General features: G+C 48.6%; 1 protein-coding gene across 1 annotated transcript in view; it reads left to right on the top strand.

Annotated features, from left to right (window-relative positions):
* Positions 1 to 7,837: 7,837 nt before the first annotated feature.
* DOCK11 (dedicator of cytokinesis 11) overlaps positions 7,838 to 21,482 on the top strand; it is a 187,270-nt gene continuing 173,625 nt past the window's right edge. The window contains 1 exon segment of the mRNA XM_081808354.1: positions 7,838 to 8,120. Within this exon segment, the coding sequence (XP_081664480.1) occupies positions 8,019 to 8,120 (102 nt within the window). The 5' untranslated portion in view covers positions 7,838 to 8,018.

Raw genomic sequence — 21,482 nt, 5'->3', positions numbered from 1 at the left:
AGAACAGTATAGTGAATCCTCACGTACCCATCACCCAGCTTCAACAGTTAGTGGCTTTTTGCTAATCTTGTTTCATTTACCACCCCACCTTCTTTTTTTGTGTGCTATTTTTTTATTTAGCAGAAATCCATATAACATACAGTTAACCATTTTTTAAATTAAAAAATTAATTCTGGGGGGGGGCCTGGCTGGCTCAGTCGATAGAGCAAGTGACTCTGGACCTCAGGGTCATCGAGTTCAAGCCCCATGTTGGGTATGGAGCCTACTTAAAAAAAAAAAAAAACAATTGTGATATAAACCACATAATATAAAATTTACCCTCTTAACCATTTTTAAGTATACCGTTTAGTAGTGTTAACTATATTCTCATTGTTGTGAAACAGATTTCTAGAAACTTCTTTATCTAGGAAAATCGAAACTCTATACCCATTGAACAACTCTCCATTTCTTCTTCCTCCTCACTCTGCAGCCCCTGACAACCACCTTTCTACTTTTTGTTCCCATAATTTTGAGCACTCTAGATGTCTCAAATAAGTGGAGTCATACATGACTTGTTTTTTTTTTAAAGATTTTATTTATTTGACAGAGAGAGCACAAGCAGAGGAAGCAGCAGACAGAGGGAGAGGGAGAAGCAGACTCCCCGCTGAGCAAGGAACCTGATGCAGGGCTCGATTCCAAGACCCCGGGATCATGACCTGAGCCGAAGGCAGACGCTTAACCGACTGAGCCACCCAGGCGTCCCAGTACTTGTTTTTTTGTGACTAACTTATTTCACTCAGCATAATGTATCAAGGTTCATCCATATTATAGCATGTGACAGGATTTCCTTCTTTTTTTAAGGTTGAGTAATATTCTACAGTTAATCATTTAAAATGTACAATTTAGTACATTCATCACCACCTCTCTCTAGTTGCAAAACTTTTTCATCATCCCAGAAGAACACCTCATACCCGTTAAGTAATTACTCCCCATTTCCCCCTCCACCACCCCTGGCAACCACTGCTTTCTGTCTCTATGGATTTGCCTTTTCTGGGTATTTCATATAAAAAGAGTCATACAGGGGCTCAGTTGGTTAAGTGTCTGCCTCGTCTCAGGTCATGATCCCAGGATCCTGGGATCGAGCCCCGCATCAGGCTCCCTGCTCATCGGGGAGTCTGCTTCTCCCTCTCCCTCTGCCCCTCCTCCCTGCTCATGCTTTCTCTCTCTCTCTCTCAAATAAACAAATAAAATCTTTTAAAAAAAAAGAACCATACACTATTTGATGTTTTGTGTCTGGCTTCTTTCATTTAGCACAGTGTTTTCAATGCTCATCTAAGGTGTTAGATGTATCAGTAATTCATTCCTTTTTATGACTGAAAATATTTCATTATATGGCTATACTGTAATTTTTTATCTGTTCATCTATTGATGGACATTTGGGTTGTTTCCATCTTTTGGCTATTACAAATAATGGTGCTCTAAACATTCATATACAAGTATCTATGTGGACATATTCTTTTATTTCCCTTGGATATATACCTAGGATTGGAATTGCTTGATCATACGGTGATTCTATGTATTTTTTTTTTAAACTCTACACCCAACGTGAGGCTCAGATTCATGACCCTGAGATCAAGAAACACATGCTCGGGGTGCCCGGGTGGCTCAGTCTGTTAAGCGTCTGCCTTCAGCTCAGGTCATGAGCCCAGGGTCCTGGGATCGAGCCCCGCATCGGGCTCCCTGCTCCGCAGGAAGCCTGCTTCTCCCTCTCCCACTCCCCCTGCTTGTGTTCCCTCTCTCGCTGTGTCTCTCTCTGTCAAATAAATAAATAAAATATTAAAGAAAAAAAAGATTTTATTTTATTTAAGAGAGAGAGTGAGTGAGAGAGAGCACAAGCAGTGGGGAGGGGCAGAGGCAGAGGGAGAAGCAGACTCCTCGCTGAACAGGCAGCCGGACACGGGGCTCAATTCCAGGACCCCAGGATCATGACCCTAGCTGAAGGCAGATGCTTAACTGACTGAGCCACCCAGATGCCTCAAAAGTTTTTAATTTTGATCAAGTCTGATTTATCTATTTTTTTCTTTTGGGACTCATGCTTTTGGTATCAAATCTAAGAATCCATTGCCAATCCCAAGTCATAAAGAAATACTCCTATGTTTTCTTCTAGAAGTCTTAGAGTTTTAGCTCTTATAATTAGATCACTGATTTATTTTGAGTTAATTTTTTTATATGGAGGCAGTAGGGGACCTATTTCATTCTTTTGCATATGGAGATCTGGTTGTCCCAGGACCATTTGGTGAAGAGACCATTTTTTTCCCCATTGAATGGTCTTGGCACTTTCTGTGTGTGTGTGTGTGTGTGTGTGTGTTTAAGATTTTATTTCTTTATGAGAGAGAGCAGGGTTTGGGGGGCAGAGGAAGAGGGAGAGAAACAATCTCAAGAAGACTCCTGGTGGAGTGCAGAGCCCGACGCAGGGCTTGATCCCACGACCCCAAGATCAAGACCTGAGTGGAAATCAAGTCGGACACTTAACAGACTGAGCCACCCAGGTGCCCCAAGGGTTCGACTCTTGATTTCGGCTCAGGTCATGGGGCTCCACACTCCGTGGGAAGTCTGCTTGAGATTCTCTCCCTCTCCCTCTCCCTCCCCCCTGCTCGTGTGCCCTCTCTCTCAAATAAATAAATCAATCTTTAAAAAAGAAGACCCTGGCTTCCACTTGCTGGTAGTGTGTCACCGTCTGGTGTGCTCACTTTAATGAAACCAGCTGCCCTATGGAGAAGCCCATGTTGTAAAGAACTCAGGTCCTCAGTCCAGCAACCTGTGAGGATCCAAGCCTGGTGGCAGATCCTGACCCACCCCAACCCTGAGATGAGTGAGGCCTCAACGGAAACCCCGACTACAGCCTGTGAGAGATCCTGGACCCACACATTGATCGCAAGCTAGTGACAGGCCCTCACCCAGAGGACCCAGCTAAGCGACACTCTGACTCACGATCCCCTGTGGGATAATACATGTATGTTGTTGTAAGCTGCTCCATTTCGGGGTAATTTGTCGCAGGGCAAGAAATAACTATACATTGGATCTTGTAGGCCACTCTAAGTACAAACCGGGTAGAGGGGTTGATTAGAATCACTGACTGGTATGTTACAAATAGACTCTAGGAGGGCATTGGGGGATTACAGAGGGGCCCATTGAGAGCCTGTTAAAATAATGTAGGCAAGAGATGCTGGCAGCTGGGACTAGGGTGGTATTGGTAGAGGTGGGGACAAGTGGTTGGATCTTGGATGTACTTTGAAGCCAGAGTCAACAGGATTTGCTATTGGGTTAGATTCAGGGTGTGTATGAAATATAAGAGACAACGCTAAGGTTTGTGGCCTAAACAACTAGTAAAGAACTGTCATATACTGAGATAGGAGAAATCATAGAAGGAGTAGATTTGTGGAGGAAGAATAGGAGTTAGGCTTGGGCATGCTCAATTTGAGATACCACTGAGACATCCAAGCTGGGATGATGAATTGGATACATGAGTCGGGTGGTTGCAGCCAGGAATACAAATTTGAGAGTCTGCAGCATTTAAATGATAAAATGCGGGAGTCCCCTTGCCCCTTGCTCCTCACTCCCACTTTCTACCCGTGAGGCCCCCACTGTTGGCTCATGTATAGGGACATAGATACACATGCATATGTATTTTTTTAAAGATTTTATTTTTAAGTAATCTCTACACCCAACATGGGGTTAGAACTCACAGCCCTGAGATCAAGAGTCGCATGCTCTACTGACTGAGTCAGCCAGATGCCCCTTCACATATATTATTTTTTTCACAAAAAGAATTGTTCTGCAACTTTTTTTTCTTAAGTACTCTCTACACCCAACATGGGGCTCAAATTCAAGACCCTGAGATCAAGAGTCACATGCTCTACCAACTGAGCCAGCCAGGCACCCCCTCTGCAATTTGCATTTTACCAACATCTTTTGGAGCTTTTTCCATGTAAGTGCATACATATATACCTCATTATTTTTTAATAACTGTAGAGAATTCCCTAGTATGAATGAATCACGTACGCCCATTCATTCACTCAACAAATATTTTTTGAGCACCTACTATGTGCCAGGCACTGGTCTAGGGATTGAGGAAAAAACAGTCCTTATGGATGGGTATTTCGGTTATTTCTAATACTTTGCTATTACAAACACTGATACAATGAGCATCTTTATGCAGGCATCTCAGTTCACCTGTGAGAGTTTTTGCTTGGCATGAATTCATAGAAGCGGAATTTCTAGGTCAAAGGGTTCAAAGGCATTTTAAAAAGGATTTTATTTATTTATTTGAGAGAGAGAGAGAGAGAGAACACAAGCCGGGGGCGGGGGTGTGTAGAGGGAGGAGAGGCAGAGGGAGAGGAAGAAGCAGACTCCCCCCAGAGGATGCTGGGATCATGACCTGAGCCGAAGGCCGACGTTTAACTGACTGAGCCACCCAGGTGCCCCGAAATTGAAGATATTTAATAAATGTGGAAAAGAGATCACCCAATATAATGCCCTATTTGAAGCTGTAGGATTGCCTCTACAATTTCCCTTTACTGTGTGAGTATTCACGTCCAGATCGTCCTCATCCTCAAGGTCCAGCTCAAACACCTCCTCCTTCAAGGAGCCTTCCATAGACCCTACTCGGATGTGATCTCACCCGCCTCTTAACCTCAAGCATGGTCTTTATTACATACTACCTTGCATCATAAATACATTCTTGTTGGGATGAGCACTGGCTGTTATATGTAAGGGATGAATCGCTAAATTCTACTCCTGAAACCAATACTACACTATATGTTAACTAACTTGAATTTAAAAAACAACAGCAACAACAAAAAACCGTTACCCAGGATTTTGTAGGCACCCCGCTGCTTTCATATATTTCCCTCAGGTGAAGCTCTTGAGCTACAGAGCAAAATGTTCAAGTCCAGTGAAAATAAACCAGCAAAATAATGTGTTAAAAAGTAAAATAAAATAGGGGCACCTGGGTGGCTCAGTCGGTGAAGCATCTGCCTTCGGCTCAGGTCATGATCCTGGAGTCCTGGGATCGAGCCCCACATTGGCTCCCTGCTCGGCGGGGAGCCTGCTTCTCCCTCTCCCTCTGACTGCTGCTCGGCCTACTTGTGCTCTCTCTATCTCTTTGTCAAATAAATAAATAAAATCTTTTTAAAAAATAAAATAAAAACATTCTTTATTAGACTTCCATTCTTTTTCTTGAATGCATCCTGCATCCTCCCTCGGTGCATAGCACAATGCTCAGTGTTTATGTAACTAAACAGAAGCTCTAAAGTGAAAAAGTGAAACCTATGGCCTCAGGAATGAGTGTGGAGCCCGCAAGATGACCAGATGGTGTTTGCGAACCATCAGTTTAACAAATGCTCCTGACCTCTCACAAGGTCCTGGAGAAACTGCCTACTTGTCAGGCTGCCTCTCACATCACTCCTCTTCCTTCTGTGTCTCGGCCACCCTGGCCTTTTTTTCCCTGCCTTTGAATGCACTAAGTGGGCTCCCTTCTCTGGACCTGGTACCTGTCGTTCCTTCTGGAGTGCTCTACTTCTTGATCTGGGGGCTGCCTCTTTTCCCTCAAGACTCACTGCTGTTTTCACTTCCTCAAAGAGGACTTCCATGGCCATCTATTCTAAATTAGGTTCCCAACTCCAGTTACTCTCTATCACACGTCACCCCCTTAATTCTCGCGTGCTATTCATCGTGTTCTGAAATTAACATGGCCCTTTGCTTGCCCTAGAACATAAGCTCCAGCAGAAGGGGAACAGTGCCTGTCTTTTCCAACTCTGTGCACTTTCAGTGACTACAACAGAGTCTGTAGGAGTAAGGACGCTTTTGGCTGAAAGTAACAGAATTTCAACTAAAAGTTGCATAAACCAAAAGGGTTTACTTTTATCATGTAAAAAGGAAATTGGAGGCAGGCGGTATTGGGGTTGGTTCAATAGGTCAATGCCATCCAGATTCCGGATTGGCTTCTCTTAGATAATCTTGGCCTTCCCTCATGGTTGTAAAATGGCTGCCAAGAGCAGATGCATCACAACACCCCTCTCAGAAAGAAAAGGAGACAGAGGTCTCCCTGCCTATCTCTTTTTATCAAGGGGGAAATGCTTTCTCAGGAAACTTCCTCCCACACCGCTTTTATATTCCATTGGTGGAAACTGAATGGGAGTCAAGTCCATTCCTTCTAGTAAAGGAAAGTGAGAGTAACATGATTCTTTTAACCAGCCCTAATTCATCAGGAGTGGGGCCTGCCTTCTCCAAGCCCTGTGACTCTGCCCTATAGCCAAAGCAAACCTTGGGTCTCTTAGCAAAGAGAAAGAATTATGGCGCTGTGCAGGTAACCAACAGTGTGGGCCACTCAGCCATCCATGGAATGTAGGGCGTGAATTCGTGCTGATCTACATGCATTTGACAGTGAACAAATTCTACAGACATACACTGCGCAAAGCCCAGATTGGTGACACAGAGCCTCTACCTTTATAGGACTGCCAGGGACCAAGCCCTCTTGGACCCTCTATCTGCTTTATTGGGACTAATGGGATGGCTGCTGAAATAGATTTGCTGCTAGGAGACTTGGCCTTTTCTGGGTTCATGGAAACCATCATCCACGTTCTTGTTTTCCTAACAAAGTCCTTTACGTAGGTGTCACTGCTTGGTCTCTGAAGTTAGGCAAAGTGGGGAAAGTGGTAGGAACCTTCTTAGAAAGGCTGCTCGGTTCGCTGGAAATTGTTGTTAGGCATTTTCAAGCTCTCAACAAATGAAGTAAGCAGACAGAAAATTGCCAAGGTCAGCGGAGCTTCTCACTTTACACTTGGGGAGTTTTTTTCTGGGTCCCCAGTACTTCAAGATCCTTATTTCTGTCTTAAGCATGTTTGTTTTACATCTAGTTAGAAGATGTTCTTTGATTCTTGGAGAATAATTTCTCGGAAGGTGAAGAGGATAAGGAGAGGAGTAGGAGATGGAGAGGCGATAGCTGGGCACATGTGAAAGCTTCTAGAAGACCGGCAGGGCCTTCCCGAGCCCGAGCCCAACCCCACCCCAGCCCCAGCGCACAGCCGCCGCAGAACTAGACAACCTGCCACAGGCTCAGGCCCCGCCACCCAGTTCTCCCCCGCCCTCCTGGGGGTGAGGCGGGCTGGGAGAGTGGGTTCGGCCACAGCAAGTTTCCACTCCCCAAGCCTGCTCCCTCCCCGGGTCGCCCCCCCCCCCCCCGGGCGCAAGACCCCCTGGGTGAGAAAGCGGTGTAGGCGCGGGAGGACCCCGGCGAGCCGCTCGGGCCAGAAACCCGCTCTCCACCGACCGCGGCGCGACCCCTCCCGGGCGGAGCACACAATAGGCGGCCGCTCCACGTTCCTTCCAGTCCCTCGCCTCCTCCTCGGCCCTGGGGGCTGGCGGGGTGGGGCGACGCGGGAGTCCCCCGGCTCGCCTGCAGGCACTGCAGCCGCTGGGGCGGGAAAGGGGCACTGGGGTAGAACACGCCCCACACTTGGAGATATTTCGTTACGCCACCCCCATACACACACACACACACACACACACACACACACACGAAAAATGAAGCAGCCCGATCTCCTCGAAGCAGCCTGATCTCCCCTCCCGGATGCGGCTGCACCAGCAACATCAGCTGCGGGCGGAGCCCGAGCGCTTGCCACTTCCCCCCTCTTCCCTCGTGACCCTCGCCCCCCCTGCCGTCCTCCCTCCCCCGGCACACACCCTTCCTCGCCGGACACACCCTCCTCCTGGGGCCCGTCGCGAGCCGAGCCGGGGGCTCTCCAGGGGAGGGAGCGGCCGCGCTGTGGGGCAGGACGCGGAGCTCGCGGGCGAGCAGCGGAGGGAAGGAGGGAAGGAGGGAGGAGCCGCGGCGGGGAGGGAGGAGCCGCGGGAGCAGCGCCGCCGCCGAGCTGCGATGTGGCCGGTCGGCCGGCGGGTAAACAGAGGGAGCAGCCGCGGCCGTGGCCGCCCCGGCCCGGGGCAGTGAGTGCGCCCGCCGCGACCTGCCCGCCGCTGCCATGGCCGAAGTGCGCAAATTCACCAAGCGGCTCAGCAAGCCCGGCACGGCGGCCGAGCTCCGGCAGAGCGTGTCGGAGGCCGTGCGGGGCTCCGTGGTGCTGGTGAGTGGCCGGGGCACCGGGCGCCCCGGGGGACGCGCTCCGGGCGGGAGCGACGGGGTGGCTTTCCGCGCGCGGGGCCGGGGCCGGGGACTGGAACGGCGCCGGCGGCGGCCGCCCGCTGCGCCCCGCGCTCTCTTTCTCCGCTTCAGTAAGTTTGCGCACCAGCCGCCGCCTGCCGGGGTCCGAGTCCCAGGCGCCCGCTGACAGCGCGGCGGCCGCCCGGCGGCGGCGGAGGCTTGCGCCCGGCGGGACGCCGACGGGCGTTCAGGGGCTCGGCCGGCTGCGCGGGAGGCGGGCGCTCGGACCCGGGCCCCGGGGCGGGGGGGCGGCGAGCGTGAGCTGGGGAGCGGACCTCGCGCTGCCCTGGAGCCCGCACAAAGAGCCGGGGACCGGGGCGCGACGAGAGCCCGATTCCCTCCTGCGGGCACCTGAGGCAGCCGCGGCGGAAGGATGCGATGAGCGTTTTTGCACACACACACACACACACACTCGCGCGCGCGCGCGCACACACACACACACAGACACACACACACATCGTGTACACAAAAAAAGAACCCCACCCAAAAAGCCCCGGGCTCCCAAGCTCGGGCGGGCGGTGAGAACAGAGGAAGCAGAGCGACTTCCTCCCGCTACTGGGGAGAGGGTGGTGATGGGTGGCGAAGGGGTGCTGCTGCTGTGGCCGCGGAGGGAGGGAATTGCAAACAACGGGGTTCCGGGGCGAGTGCGCGCGCGGTCGGCCGCCACAGGGCGAGGGTGTCCCCGGGGACCCAGGAGCGCTCCAGAGGCGAGGAGATGGGGCCGTGTTTGGGGGATGATGGTGTGTGCCAGTCCAGGGATGGAGGACCGGGGAGGGGGCGGTAGAGCCCCACCGCTCACGGCCGGGGGTGCCTCCTAGGCGGCAGGGCTGGGGGGTGGGGATTTGAAAGCGCGTTGACCCCCCTGGGAGCCCTCCATCGCACCCTCAGCCTCCTCCGGATTGTCTGGCTCAGGAGGAAAGCGGACGGGTGCTAACGGGCACTCGCCCCTTCTGTTTTCAAGACACTCGTTGCCAATTTCCTGGACTAGAGAGCAAACCCTAAATAAGCCATCAGACTGGTTAATTAGTGTTTGTTTTGTTACTTTGGGGTTTTGTTGTTCGTCCTTGTTGTCTCCTCTCCCTCTACCTTACGGCCGTCTCGTCTGCTGTGTTTAAATTTCACCATTTAAGTGTGGGCTCTTTTTGTTCCAACAACTTATCATCGGAAGGGAACTTCACAGCTTTTCCTTGTAATTTTTCTGTTCATCTTGTAGAATCTGCGATAAAGCCAACATTAAAGGGAGGCCAGGGGCTTGATCCCAACAGCAGAGAAAGTTGACATTAGTGGGAGTTCTGGAGGAGGATCAAACGTAAAATGTGTACCTTTGAGATAAAGATCTGATCCCTAATAGCTACAACTGTGCAAAGCCAAGTGACTTTAAAGAAATCTCTCTATCGTGGCTGGACCCTTGAAAGTTTAATCCTGCTGTTGAGCAGATCTAAAACCAGACCCTTAATGTTGTTTTAAAGGACTTGGCTTATTGTGTGTCTCACTGATTTTAGAATGAGGTCCTGTTAGGGTCAGATTGGAACCTCGACTGTCATCACAGCCAGTTTAGAGAGGAAGGCAAGCTGTGCAGGGCATTTATACCGGGGCTCTCATCTTGGGTGATTGCTAACAAGTGATTCAGTCTGCCTACCTCAGGAAACGCTTTCCTAAATTTGGGAAGAAAAAAACCTCGCTTGAGCAGGGGTGGCTGGCCCTCCACTGCATGGTACGAAGGGAGCCTATGATGTGGACAGATGGTCTCAAGAGAAGAAATGGGCCTCGGCAAACCTCCGCTGGGATTTGACCAGCGTTCGACCTGCCACCCTCAGCAGCAAAACGTTAATATTAGCATTCTTGCCCAGGCTTTTAGGTTTTTTTGTTTGTTTTAAGATTTATCTATTTATTTTAGAGAGACCGAGAGAGAATGGCAGGGAGGGGCAGAGGGAGGAGAGAGAGAGAGAATCTCCAGCAGATTTTCCCCACTGAGCGCGGCTCCATGAGCGAGCGCGGCGCGGGCCTCGATCCCATGACCCTGAAATCACGGACCTGAGCCGAAACCAAGAGTTGGGCGCCTGACAGACTGAGCCAGCCAGGCGCCCCAGGCTTTTAGGTTTTTAAAAGGATTTTGTGTGGGCACAGGTGCAGCTGCCCCTTCCTGACCATTGGCTCTGTGGCAAAGCTGGAAAAACTGTTAGTGGGAGCAGATTTTTCTGGGAGCTGCACCAGCCTGGTTTACTTGGGACTGAGTGCACAGATGTTTACGAGGCAAGGCACCGGAATGATATTTATGTACTGCTCTGGTACGTGATCCACATTGAGATTTGGGGAGTTGGGGGGGGCGCGGGGGACAGATTGTAGGAATCCAAACCAGTGAATATCTATTGAGCCTTTCTGCCACATTCCAGACACAATGTTAGGTGCCCTGTAGTTAAACATGAATGTGGGTGCCATTTTCTTCATTTGTTTTTATTAGTTCCAGCCCGGGCTGGGTCTTTGTATGTGTTTGTCAATAGGACACCCAGATCATTTGCACCTTGGCGAATGCTGTTTCTAAGCAGTTCAGTCAATGAAGAAATAAGGAAACAGCCTTAAATGGAGTGGATTCTCCTAACTGGCTCTTTCTTGGCTCCTGCTTTTCTGACACAAAGAACCAGTCAGTAGTTAGTAAAGCCCTGGGTGGCTGGAACGCAAGTGGACCCTGTTGCAGCTGCCACCATAACTTCTGATTCTTTTCTGATTTAAGCCCCAAAGTGTTTATTAGGGACAGCTGAAGGAGGATTTACACTTGCTGCTATAAACCCATGACACTCGCATTAGGAGTCACACACAAGAATACCTCAGAGGTCTGTGGGGTCGGTTCCAGACCACTGCGGTGAGTGACTATCACAATAAAGCGAGTCAAATGAAATTTTTGCTTTCCCAGTGCATAGAAAAGTTACGTTTACACTGTACTGTCGTCTGTTGAGTCTCAAAAACAACGTAGATGCCTTAATTAAAAAATACTTCAGTGCTAAAAAAATGCGAACCATCATCTGAGCGTTCAGTGAGTCATAATCACTGATCACAGATCACCGTAGCAAATGCAATAACCATGAAAAGGTTGGAACTACTGCAAGGAGTAACCAAAATGACACAGATAGGAAGTGAGCAGGTGTTTTTGGAAAGATGGTGCCGATAGACTTGCTCGATGCAGTTTGCAACAAATCTTCACTTTGCAAAACATGCAATTATCGGCGAAGCACGATGAAGTGGAGTGGGATAAAAGAAGTTATGCCTGTATTTGTAGGATGTCACGAGGGAGCCGTTCCCACAGCAGATCACGCTTTCCTCCGCTGTGTCGCTTGCTAGAACTTGGAAAACCCTCCAGACTGAATAAATATCCAGCAGATACACAGTATTTCCTGTTTAGATGGGGGTTTTGTCTTGTTTTGTTTTTTGGATTTTTATTTTATTTTATTTTTTTTAAGATTTTATTTATTTATTTGACAGAGAGAGACACAGCGAGAGAGGGAACACAAGCAGGGGGAGCGGGAGAGGGAGAAGCAGGCTCCCCGCCGAGCAGGGAGCCCGATGTGGGGCTCGATCCCAGGACCCTGGGATCATGACCTGAGCCAAAGGCAGAGACGCTTAACGACTGAGCCACCCAGGCGCCCCTGTTTTCTGGATTTTTAAATTTTTTATTTTATTATTATTTTTACAGTTATACCCTTGTTGGCATGTTGCTACCATCGTTCAGTTTTGCTCAGTGTTTGAAGAACTCTGAGGGCCTGGGCTGTGTAAAGCATGTGTGCGTGTATTCACACTTTCATTCAATTAGTAGTACTTCCACGACTCTCGTCACTAAATAATGAAGCAGGCTGGGAGAGAGACCGGTTGCTGCATTTTCCATGAAGTTTGGCATTTATATGAAGGTCAGTTTTAACCGAGGGAAAGGGATAATTATAGAATTAACCATTGGCTGAGATTTCCCAGGAGGGGCTTGAGGAGGAATATTATAACCTGAGAGTGTATGTGATTAAGAGAGAAGTGTTTACATATACACACATTTAAAATGCAGAGTTTTAACGGTGTTTTTGTCACAATTCAGACTATAGCTATTTGTGCCGGGGGTGGGGGTGTGGGGGGGGGACACAAAGTCATTTGGTAAACCTGTCGTGTTTTAGCTGCCCTTAAGGGGAGTCATTGTGTCAACCTGGGAAAGTCGCCTGGTAGGTGTTTTAAATACTCTTTGCCTGCTGCTGCCGAACTCACCTCCATTCCTTGTGCGCGGAAGGATCTGGAAAGAGTTGCTAGATGTTCCGGGCTTTAGCCCCTTGAGGCAGGATATTTCCTTGGCTGGCACCGGCTGGATGTCATCTAATAACCCTAGTAGAGAAACACTCTCCAGAAGCCGGGAATGGCTGAAGAGTGACCACAGCTGTTGAAACCCCCAACCCACCGCGCACACAGCTACCTTTGCTTGGAATGTGTGTTAGGTTCGCATGTAGGGAAGGCCTGGAAACGAATCCGCTCTCCTGCTCCCTCTTCCCAGGGGATTCTGCGGAAAGTACCATAACATAGGAGCAAACAACTTAACACAGTGAAATAAAGCTGGTTGGAATGGGCTTCTTGACCATGCGTTTCCGGTTCTCAGACCTAGCTAGGCTCTGGCTGAATGAGCTTCAGGACAGTTACGCCCTTGGTTGGGACCTAAATAAGAAGTAGGCTCCCTGCTTCCGTGGGCTGCTCCGGGTTAGGGGGCCCCAGGGCAAGCCACCCCTGGAGGATTTGTCCAAAAGCCCAGGGCGGACTTTGCTGTGAACCCTCTTCGAAGCACCAAATAGCAGAATTTGTCTTCCAAGACAAACATGTGCAACAAATCTCAAGGTTCAATCTTTTTCCTAGTCTAATGCTCGTTAAGCCTCCTTTTTAAAACGTTTATTGCTTTGTTACATAGTAAATGCATGTTTGTTGTAGAAAAGGTAGAAAACCAGATGAGAATAATCATCTCATTACTATAAAATCCTAATGTGTATAGGTCAAGACCCTTTGATCTCTGTGTGTATATATCTATGATAGCAGATGAAAAAATACCATACAAACTTTAAAATAATTTTTTTGCTTATTAATATCCTATGAACATTTGTTTCTTCACTTCAGTCAATATAAATCTACATAATCGTGTTTAATGATGGCCAGAAATTCCACTATGAGTGTACGGTAGGGAATCATACTTTATTGTGTGATAGTTTGGTAGTTTCTAGTTTTGTGGTGTTAGAGACGTGAGTTGTACGAGCTGCTAAGACACCTGTGGCCATTTACATTTACATTAACTTAAAAAATTGGCTCCTTTGCACTTGCCACTGCTCAAATACACGTGGTTTTGCGGCTGCCATGTAGGACAGCGCAGACATAGAACATTTCCATCATTGCAGAAAGTTCTTTTGGACAGCACTGGCATAAACATTAATGGATGACCATCTTTGAGCAGGCGTTTTCCAACTTGCTAGATTGTCCCTTCAGGGGAAATTTCCAGCAATGGAATTGCTTGCTGCAACATTAGACACATTTTTCGTATGAAAAAGCCCTCTGATGGGACGCCTGGGTGGCTCAGTCATTAAGTGTCTGCCTTCGGCTCAGGTTATGATCCCAGGGTCCTGGGATCGAGCCCTGCATCCGGCTCCCTGCTCAGCAGGGAGTCTGTTTCTCCCTCTCCCTCTGCCTGCCGCTCCCCCTGCTTATGCTCTCTCTCTCTCTGTCAAATAAATAAATAAAATCTTAAAAAAAAAAAAAACCCTCTGAGAACAAACTGGTGGTTGGTTACCAGAGGGGTGGCAGGTGGGGGGATGGGTGAAATCAGTGAAGGGATCCAGAGGATACTTATTGTGATGAGCACTGAGTCATGTATAGAATTGTTGAATCACTGTATTGTACATCTGAAACTAATATAACGCTGTATGTTAATTATACTGGAATTTAAAAATAAATTAATTAAAAGGAAAAAAAATGTCCTCTGGAACACACTGTCAAATTGCTCTGCAGAAAGTTGTTGGCATTTACTGTTTTATCAGAATGGGCACATGTTCATTTCCCCTCTCCCATGCCAACGTTGGTTATTAATATTTTTTAATCTCTGCAATCTGATAGGAGGTAGGTAGATGATACAGCACTGTTCTAATTTGCATTTCTTCGGTTACTCTTGAACAGTTTTTCATATGTTGATTTAGCCATTTGTATTTCTTCTTTGGGGGATTTGAGTGAATCTTCTTACAGACGTTATTTCCTGGTTTGTAATTCTTGCAATAACGGTCTCAACCCCAAGACTGTTTCGATAAGTCTGGGGTGGGGCCAGGCATCCGTATTTTTTAAAAACTACCCGAGGTGATTCTGATGTGCCCAGAAATGCTGATCTAGACCACTGGCCCGCTCCAGGCAGGCATGCCCCCTGCATATACCCCTGACAAGTGAAGACTTAGCTTCGCCTTCAACACGCCTTGCCTGTTGGGCGGGGTATACTAGAAAGGCTCTTGAGCTGAAATCGACTCCCTTAAGTTCTGCCACCGCCAGGCCTGGCTCTGCTGTTTGGAGTCACACAGAATATGTTTGCTTCCTCTTTCACATGACAACCCTTCAAATATTTGGAGATATCCACCATGTCATTTTTTTGAGAGGGGCAGAGGGAGAGGGAGAGAGAGCATCTCAAGCAGGTTTCACACCCAGCACGAGCCCGACAGGGGCTCGATCCCACGACTCTGAAATCAGGACCTGAGCCGAGATCAAGAGTCGGACGTTTAACCGACTGAGCCCCCCAGGCGCCCCAACACCATGCCATTTTTCACAAAAGCCGAAGAGACTTCATTTCTTTCCTCTATTTCTCACATGACTTGGTTTCAAAATTCTTCACCATCATGGTCATCCTGTTTGGGCTCTTTTCCAAAATTTCAGTGTCCTACTTAAAATGTGGGAGGCAAGAGCCCAGTCTCAAGAGTCAGACCTGGGCTTGAATCTGGCCTCGGTCACCTGCTTGCCTTGTGAACCGAGGCAAGTAACCAGATCTTATTTTACTCATCTGTGAAATGAGAATAAATGGCACCTACCTTGTGTGGTTCTTAGGAAGATTAAAGAAGGTAGTGTATGGAAAGTGTCTGATGTATAAGCGATTCATACAGGTTTAAAAAAAAAAGAGAGAGCTGGTGAAACAAAGGTATTCTAGAAGGGTCTATTACAGATGGGGGAGGGGGCAGTGTTTCTTGCCCTTTCTAGATATTGGCCAAGAAGTCTGGGGCTGTGCATTCATCTCTATGCCCAGTGCCTCACACAGTGCCTGGAATGCAGTGGGTACTCAGCGGAAAAGACATTGGCAGCAGTATGTAGGATGGACAAGGTGTTGGGTGACTGGAGGCCAGGTCACTAGTTAAAATATAGTCACATAGTTCCGCAGAGAGATAAGAAAGGCTTACCTGAGGCAGTGAGAATAGAGATAAGGGGGAGGATGTAAGAAGTGTTTCAGTGATAGAATCAGGAGCATTTGGGGATTCTTGAAGGGGGAGGAGAAGGGGGAAGGAAGAAGTGGGAGGGAAAGAGGAGAGGAGGTGGAGTCAAGATGGCGCTGAGGTTTCTGAGCCTGGGTGAATCGGAGGCAAAGCGTGTTTGGTGATAGGGGAAAGGAAAAGAAAATGAGCAGCCTCATCCCGAGAGGGTTGTCAGGACAAAACCGGGTTTCAGCTAAGTCAGGCTTAATGTGGAGAGAACATTCTAGGGAATGGCTGAGCATGTAGTGTTGTGTTCTGGCAAGAGGCTAGGGTTCCTTTTTTTTTTTTTTTTTTTAATTAGTTTTAAGTAAACTCTAAGCCCAACGTGGGGCTTGAACTGATAACCCTGACATCAAGAGTCACATGCTCTACCAACTGAGCCAGCCAGGCGCCCCAAGACTATGGTTCTTGAGGACAGAGAAGTGTTCCAAATGCGATCAGGAAGGGGAGGAAGGGTGGGGGGAGGGCTGAGATGAGATTGTAGGAGAGATTAGCTGATTAAAGAGGTTTGCACCTTTGGGGGTGATTAGGGAAGTGGGAGGCAGGGCGTAGAGGACTGATCTGGAGGCCAGCCCCAGACTTCCAGTTAGAACAGAGATGGGAAGTTAGGTCACCCCCTGGGCAGCTCCCCCTCCCAGGGTTTGAGCTGCGGAGAAGGGGGTTGCATAGGATGTTTCCTGCCCTGAAGGGACTCACAGGTCCGGAAGGGAGATTAGATGTATGCAAATAACCCAAATGGAGAAGACCGAAGTTGGCAGAAGGCTAGCGATTCTGCCTTCTGCGTTCAGTTAGTGACATCATCTCTGCCTTCCCTCCCCCTCCCCCACCTTCTTTTTTTGTGATCCTTAACGTTTTTCAAGAGTTCGGTCCTTTATAGGTGCCAACAGTGTTAATCAGGCCTTTGCTAATGAACACTGTTCTATGGCATTTCCCACATTTATTTGACTATAGAGACCTTTTTTTTTTTATGGGATCGGGGAAAGTAAGTGGTAATGTCTTAACACTCAGATTCGTCTGTAGTGTTACATGTGTTAACTCACCTTGGCATTCCATGACTTGACCTCCATGGACTGGAGGAAGGGCTTGCTATCTTCCCAAATCCTTAGTACTCCACCTCAGAGGAACCCCCCCACCCCTTGCTTGTTTGTGGGAATTCAGTTCCAAGGAGTCATTTACCTACCTGGGTGTTACTTTCTTCTGAGATACAGAATCATTAGTAAGGCATGTTGAAGAATTCTTAGTATTTTGTTGTTGTTGTTGTTTTGTTTTTAACACGGAAAGGAAGGCCAGAAACCACGGGAGGGAGAAGGAGCTAGAGCTGTTTCTTCTTTTCTATAAATCCAGCAGTAATTTTATGATCCACATCTCTTTGGGATTTAGATCTCTTGGTTTCCTTTAGCTTCTGTCAGGAGTGCGGAGGGGGGGAGGGGGGCTCATGGGTAACATTGGCCTGTTGCTTTATAGCCACCTAGAGATGCCTTTTTGATTCTTGCAGGCCCCCCCCCCCCCCGGAGGCTCAGGGCAGTAACTGGGGCAAGTCTCCTTGAGCTCCCTAGCCTGGAAGCTAGGGCTTGGGAGAGCAGCGTGATGACGAGTGGGATCTGGAAGGACACTGCCCAGGTTCAGAGTTCAGCTCGGCTACTTACTGGGTGACCTTGGGTCAGTTATTTAACCTTCTTGTGTCTTGATAACCCCTCCTGTGGGCTTGTTGAGAGGCTTAAAGGAGTCGTGGCTTGCGAGGCACTTACCACGGGCCTTGGCACGTGGCTCTGCCAAGTGCTGTTGGCTCTCATGAATATTCCCATGCTTTCTGGTGGGCAAGAAGTCTTTTGGGTATGTGTCACAGGTCACCAGACAAAAGTAAACTGGCAGAAGGGAAGCACGCCCCCCTGGCTTTTTTAGTTCCTCGCTCCAAATCATGCCCCCCCAAGGTGAGCTACGTGGCGCAGCCAAGACTCATACCCTTCCTGGAAGAAAAAACCGGCAGGTGTAAGCTAGGGCTCTGGATCTTTGGCAATTCTTGCCTTCAAACTAGTCTGATGAGAAGGCCCTCTGGTCTCGGGAGCTTGTGTGCGAGGCCTTTGGCAAAAGCACTGACCTTTTACAACAGTCTGTTCGGAGTGGTTGATGCAAAAGGAGGGGTTAGAGGAGAACTGAGCTCTGTATGGAAAAGTAGAACTCCAGAGCTCTTTCCTTTCCCTCTCAAAACTTTATTGCCATCCCTTTCACTCATTAGTCTTCACCTTAAAAAAAAAAAAAAAAAGTGAATACTGAAATTCAAATTCAAGTGCCTTTTTAAAGATCTGTTTTGGAAATATGCATTTTATTGGAAAACTCTTAAAGCCTAGATGTCTCCTAAGCAATGAGTGTGCGTTATATTCAGCTCTTCTGGTTTTATGGTAGCAGGATAAGTTCTATTAGGAATAGTGCGTACAGGTTTCCAGCACAGTCGATACGATGGAAAATATGGCAGCTGGTTCCAGCGACATGTGGTTTATCAATTGTCCGCGCGTGACCTCGCACAATCAGGCCTAAATTTGCTATTAACGATTTCCTGCAGTTGTTCTCCACCTTATTTTTGTAGCCCGTTGAGTTTCTCGTTCCCAGGAAGTTGTGTTTTTGCAGTTCCTGACAGCTTCGGTTGGATCGTATGTGTTTCAAGCCACTGAGAAATGGTTCGAGGCTATTCTGATGCTTGAGAAGTAGTTTTCCCATCATGTCGCTTTCCTTCACGACTGAACTATTTTACCTGGTGAGAGTTAACTAAGAAGTCAAGTGTTCTTCCAAGCCTCCGAGACAGAACATCTTTATGTGAAGTGTTGCAGTGAAGTGTGTCAGGAGGCTGGGGAATGCATTTGTTGGAAATGGTTTTTAGACGATGAGACCTTGTATGTTTATAGCCCCAGGCTTACGAAGGGTTAAAAATGTTGTTAGACCTATGACCTGGCATGTTGTCACAGGTCACCATTGAACACTCACCACGTTGTTCCCACCCCTGTTGTGGGGAAATGGGGAAAGAGAGACGCAGGCTGTAGGCCGTCCATCTTTAAAAAAAATCACAGAACAGGTAATGAACTCCAGGCATCTTGTCTCCTTTGGTGTAATCAGGTAAAGAAGCCCTAGCTTCTGGCCTAGAGTCCCCAATAAATCAGATGGAGGAAGCTCTTTTTGTGTGGTTTTGGTGATGATCTCCTCCTCCTCCTTGGGAAAGCTTAGGTCTCTGAAGTGGGAAAATAAGAGGTGAGGACAAAACCAAAAAAAAAAAAAAGATGGGTGGGGTTGTTATTGAGAAATGTGGGCAGGATCCATATAGATTTTTCCTTGCCAAAGTAAGCCTAAAGATTTTGAGAACTGTTTGCAATTGGCAGTTCTTCCTTTCTTTGCTATTTGAATAACTATATGGAAAAAAAGAAGTCTCCAGAACACTGGCTCTGCAGAGGTACCTGGGATCATATTCACGGAACTGTTTTATGATTTTGGGGGTGGGGCGGGTTAGTGCTGCCCAAAAATAACATCTGTATGTCTCTCCAGGCCTTTGATATTAGTAGCTTAGTTTTCGCACTTGAGGAACAGCCAGCTTCCCTCTTTGCGCCTTGCAGGACCCAGTGTCGGTACTCACGGTGTGCGTAGAGAGTCGTGTGGGCATCACCAGTTTATTTTCCTAGCTTAACAAGGGCCTCGTGCTTCACCGCAGCAAATGGTTTCCTGGAGACCCGAAGGAGGGAATACCACCTGTGAGGTGCCTAACTCCCCACCAAGGAATAACTTCAGTCCAGGAGGCCACTGAGTCAACTGTTGCACGAATGGAACAACAGCATTATTTAAAAGCCCCTCGGGGCCAGGGGCGCTCCCTGGGCCCAGCAGAGGGTCTCCATCGTGCTCTGTGGCTTGTGGAGCAAAGAAGGTTCTTGTGGCTAACCTGACCCCAGGGGAGAGGTGCTTCTCCACTACCGGGGGCCGCCATGACTGTCTGTGGAGGAGTTTTGCTTCTGTCCGCCCATCGCAAATGAGCATTCAGGCAGAATGCTCACCAGGAGAGCCAGAAGAGAATTCTGTAAGGCTCCTGACTTCAGTTCTGCAATGGAAGCCCGGCTTTCTCTCCCTGCCTCCCTTCCTTCCTCCTTCCTTCCTTCTCCCCCTCCACCCCCGTCTCTGGTGCTACTCTGATGTTCACTGCTGGCTCAGCACCGTCCCAGGCTCAGAGACCAGCCTACGCCTGAGGTGACATCAGAGGACTCTGAATCCAAAGCTCAGGTCCTGGGCCTCAAAGTCCTATAGGTTGCTGGGTCTTCCCTGTATTTAAAATTCATTTCCGGGGGTGCCTGGGTGGCTCAGTCGGTTAAGCGACTGCCTTCGGCTCAGGTCATGATCCTGGAGTCCCAGGATCGAGTCCCGCATCGGGCTCCCTGCTCAGCGGGGAGTCTGCTTCTCCCTCTGACCCTCCTCCCTCTCGTGCTCTCTGTCTCTCATTCTCTCTCTCAAATAAATAAATAAAATCTTTAAAAAAAAAAAAATTCATTTCCGGTCACCAGGTTCTATCTTCTTCCTGGTCCCCTTATGTCACCATCCCAGTCATGGTGTCCTTGTCTTGCCCCATCCCCTGTATCTAACCCCCCTGCCTTGGCTTTCCAGCCAGTTGCCCAGTTCCTCTAGAAGTGAGTTCTGGTCTTCTTGCTCGTCCTGAGGAGGGCTGCCCCACCCTCACTGGGACCATAAAGCAGCTTGAGCTTGGGGCGCCTGGGTGGCTCAGTTGGTTAAGCATCTACCTTCAGCTAAGGTTGTGATCCCAAGGTCCTGGGATCGAGCCCTGCGTTGGGCTCCCTGCTCAGCGGGGAGTCTGCTTCTCCCTCTGCCCCTCCCCCTGCTTGTGCTCTCTCTCGAATAAATAAATAAAATCTTTAAAAACAAAAACACCCCAGCTTGAGCTCAGCATGGTGGGATTAGTGGGCTGAAGGGGTGAGCGTCTGCTTAGAGAATTCGGGAGAGGCAGAGTGCCCAGGATGAGGAGGCCCAGCCAGTGGCCCTGCTGAGGGTTGGCCTAGACACATGGCCTTACTCATTTCCTATGGCTGCTCTGACAAGTTGCCACAAATTTAGTATCTCAAAACATTAATTTATTCTCACCGTCTGGAGGTCAGAAGTCCAAAATGGGTTTCACTAGGCTAACGCCAAGATGTCAGTCAGAAGGCCCCACTTCCTCCAGAGGCTCTAGGGGAGAATCCATCACCTTGCCTTTTCCAGCTCCTGGAGGCTGCCTGCATTCTTTGGCTCACGGCCCCTTCCTGCATCTTCCAGCCAACAATGGCTGGTCAAGTCTTTTTTACATCATGTCACTCTTGACACTGCTCCTGTCATCACACCCCCTTCTCTGATTTCACTCTCCCGCCTCCCTCCTTCCCTTAGAAGCGCCCTTATGATTACACTGGTCCTGCCTGGATAAGCCCAGATAATTTCCCCAACTCAAAATCCTTAATCACATCTGCAAGAGTCCCCTTTGCCACGTGAAGTAACATAGACACGGGTTCCAGGGGTTAAGATGTCGGACCTCTGTGGAAACCATTCTTCCTACCACACAGGCATTGCTGGAGGTTGAGGAATGGTGGGATCCCGGGGTTGGGTTCGCCACGTGGCTACTTGACATGGTGGAGGAGGACCAGGGATCCAACGGACTGGTAAACTGCTAGCCAGGTGTGGAAGTCTTCACAGAATTCAAATGAGGAAGCACAATCCCTTTTGAGATTTTTGGCTGAAAGAAAGCCATACAGGTCTGCAGTCTGCAATTTCAA

Source organism: Leptonychotes weddellii, chromosome X (assembly GCF_054177405.1).
Source record: "Leptonychotes weddellii isolate Sample4059 chromosome X, ASM5417740v2, whole genome shotgun sequence".
NCBI classification, from domain to species: Eukaryota; Metazoa; Chordata; class Mammalia; order Carnivora; family Phocidae; genus Leptonychotes; species Leptonychotes weddellii.
The sequence above is the reverse complement of the archived record's forward strand: the minus strand, read 5'-3'. Positions and strand labels throughout refer to the sequence as shown.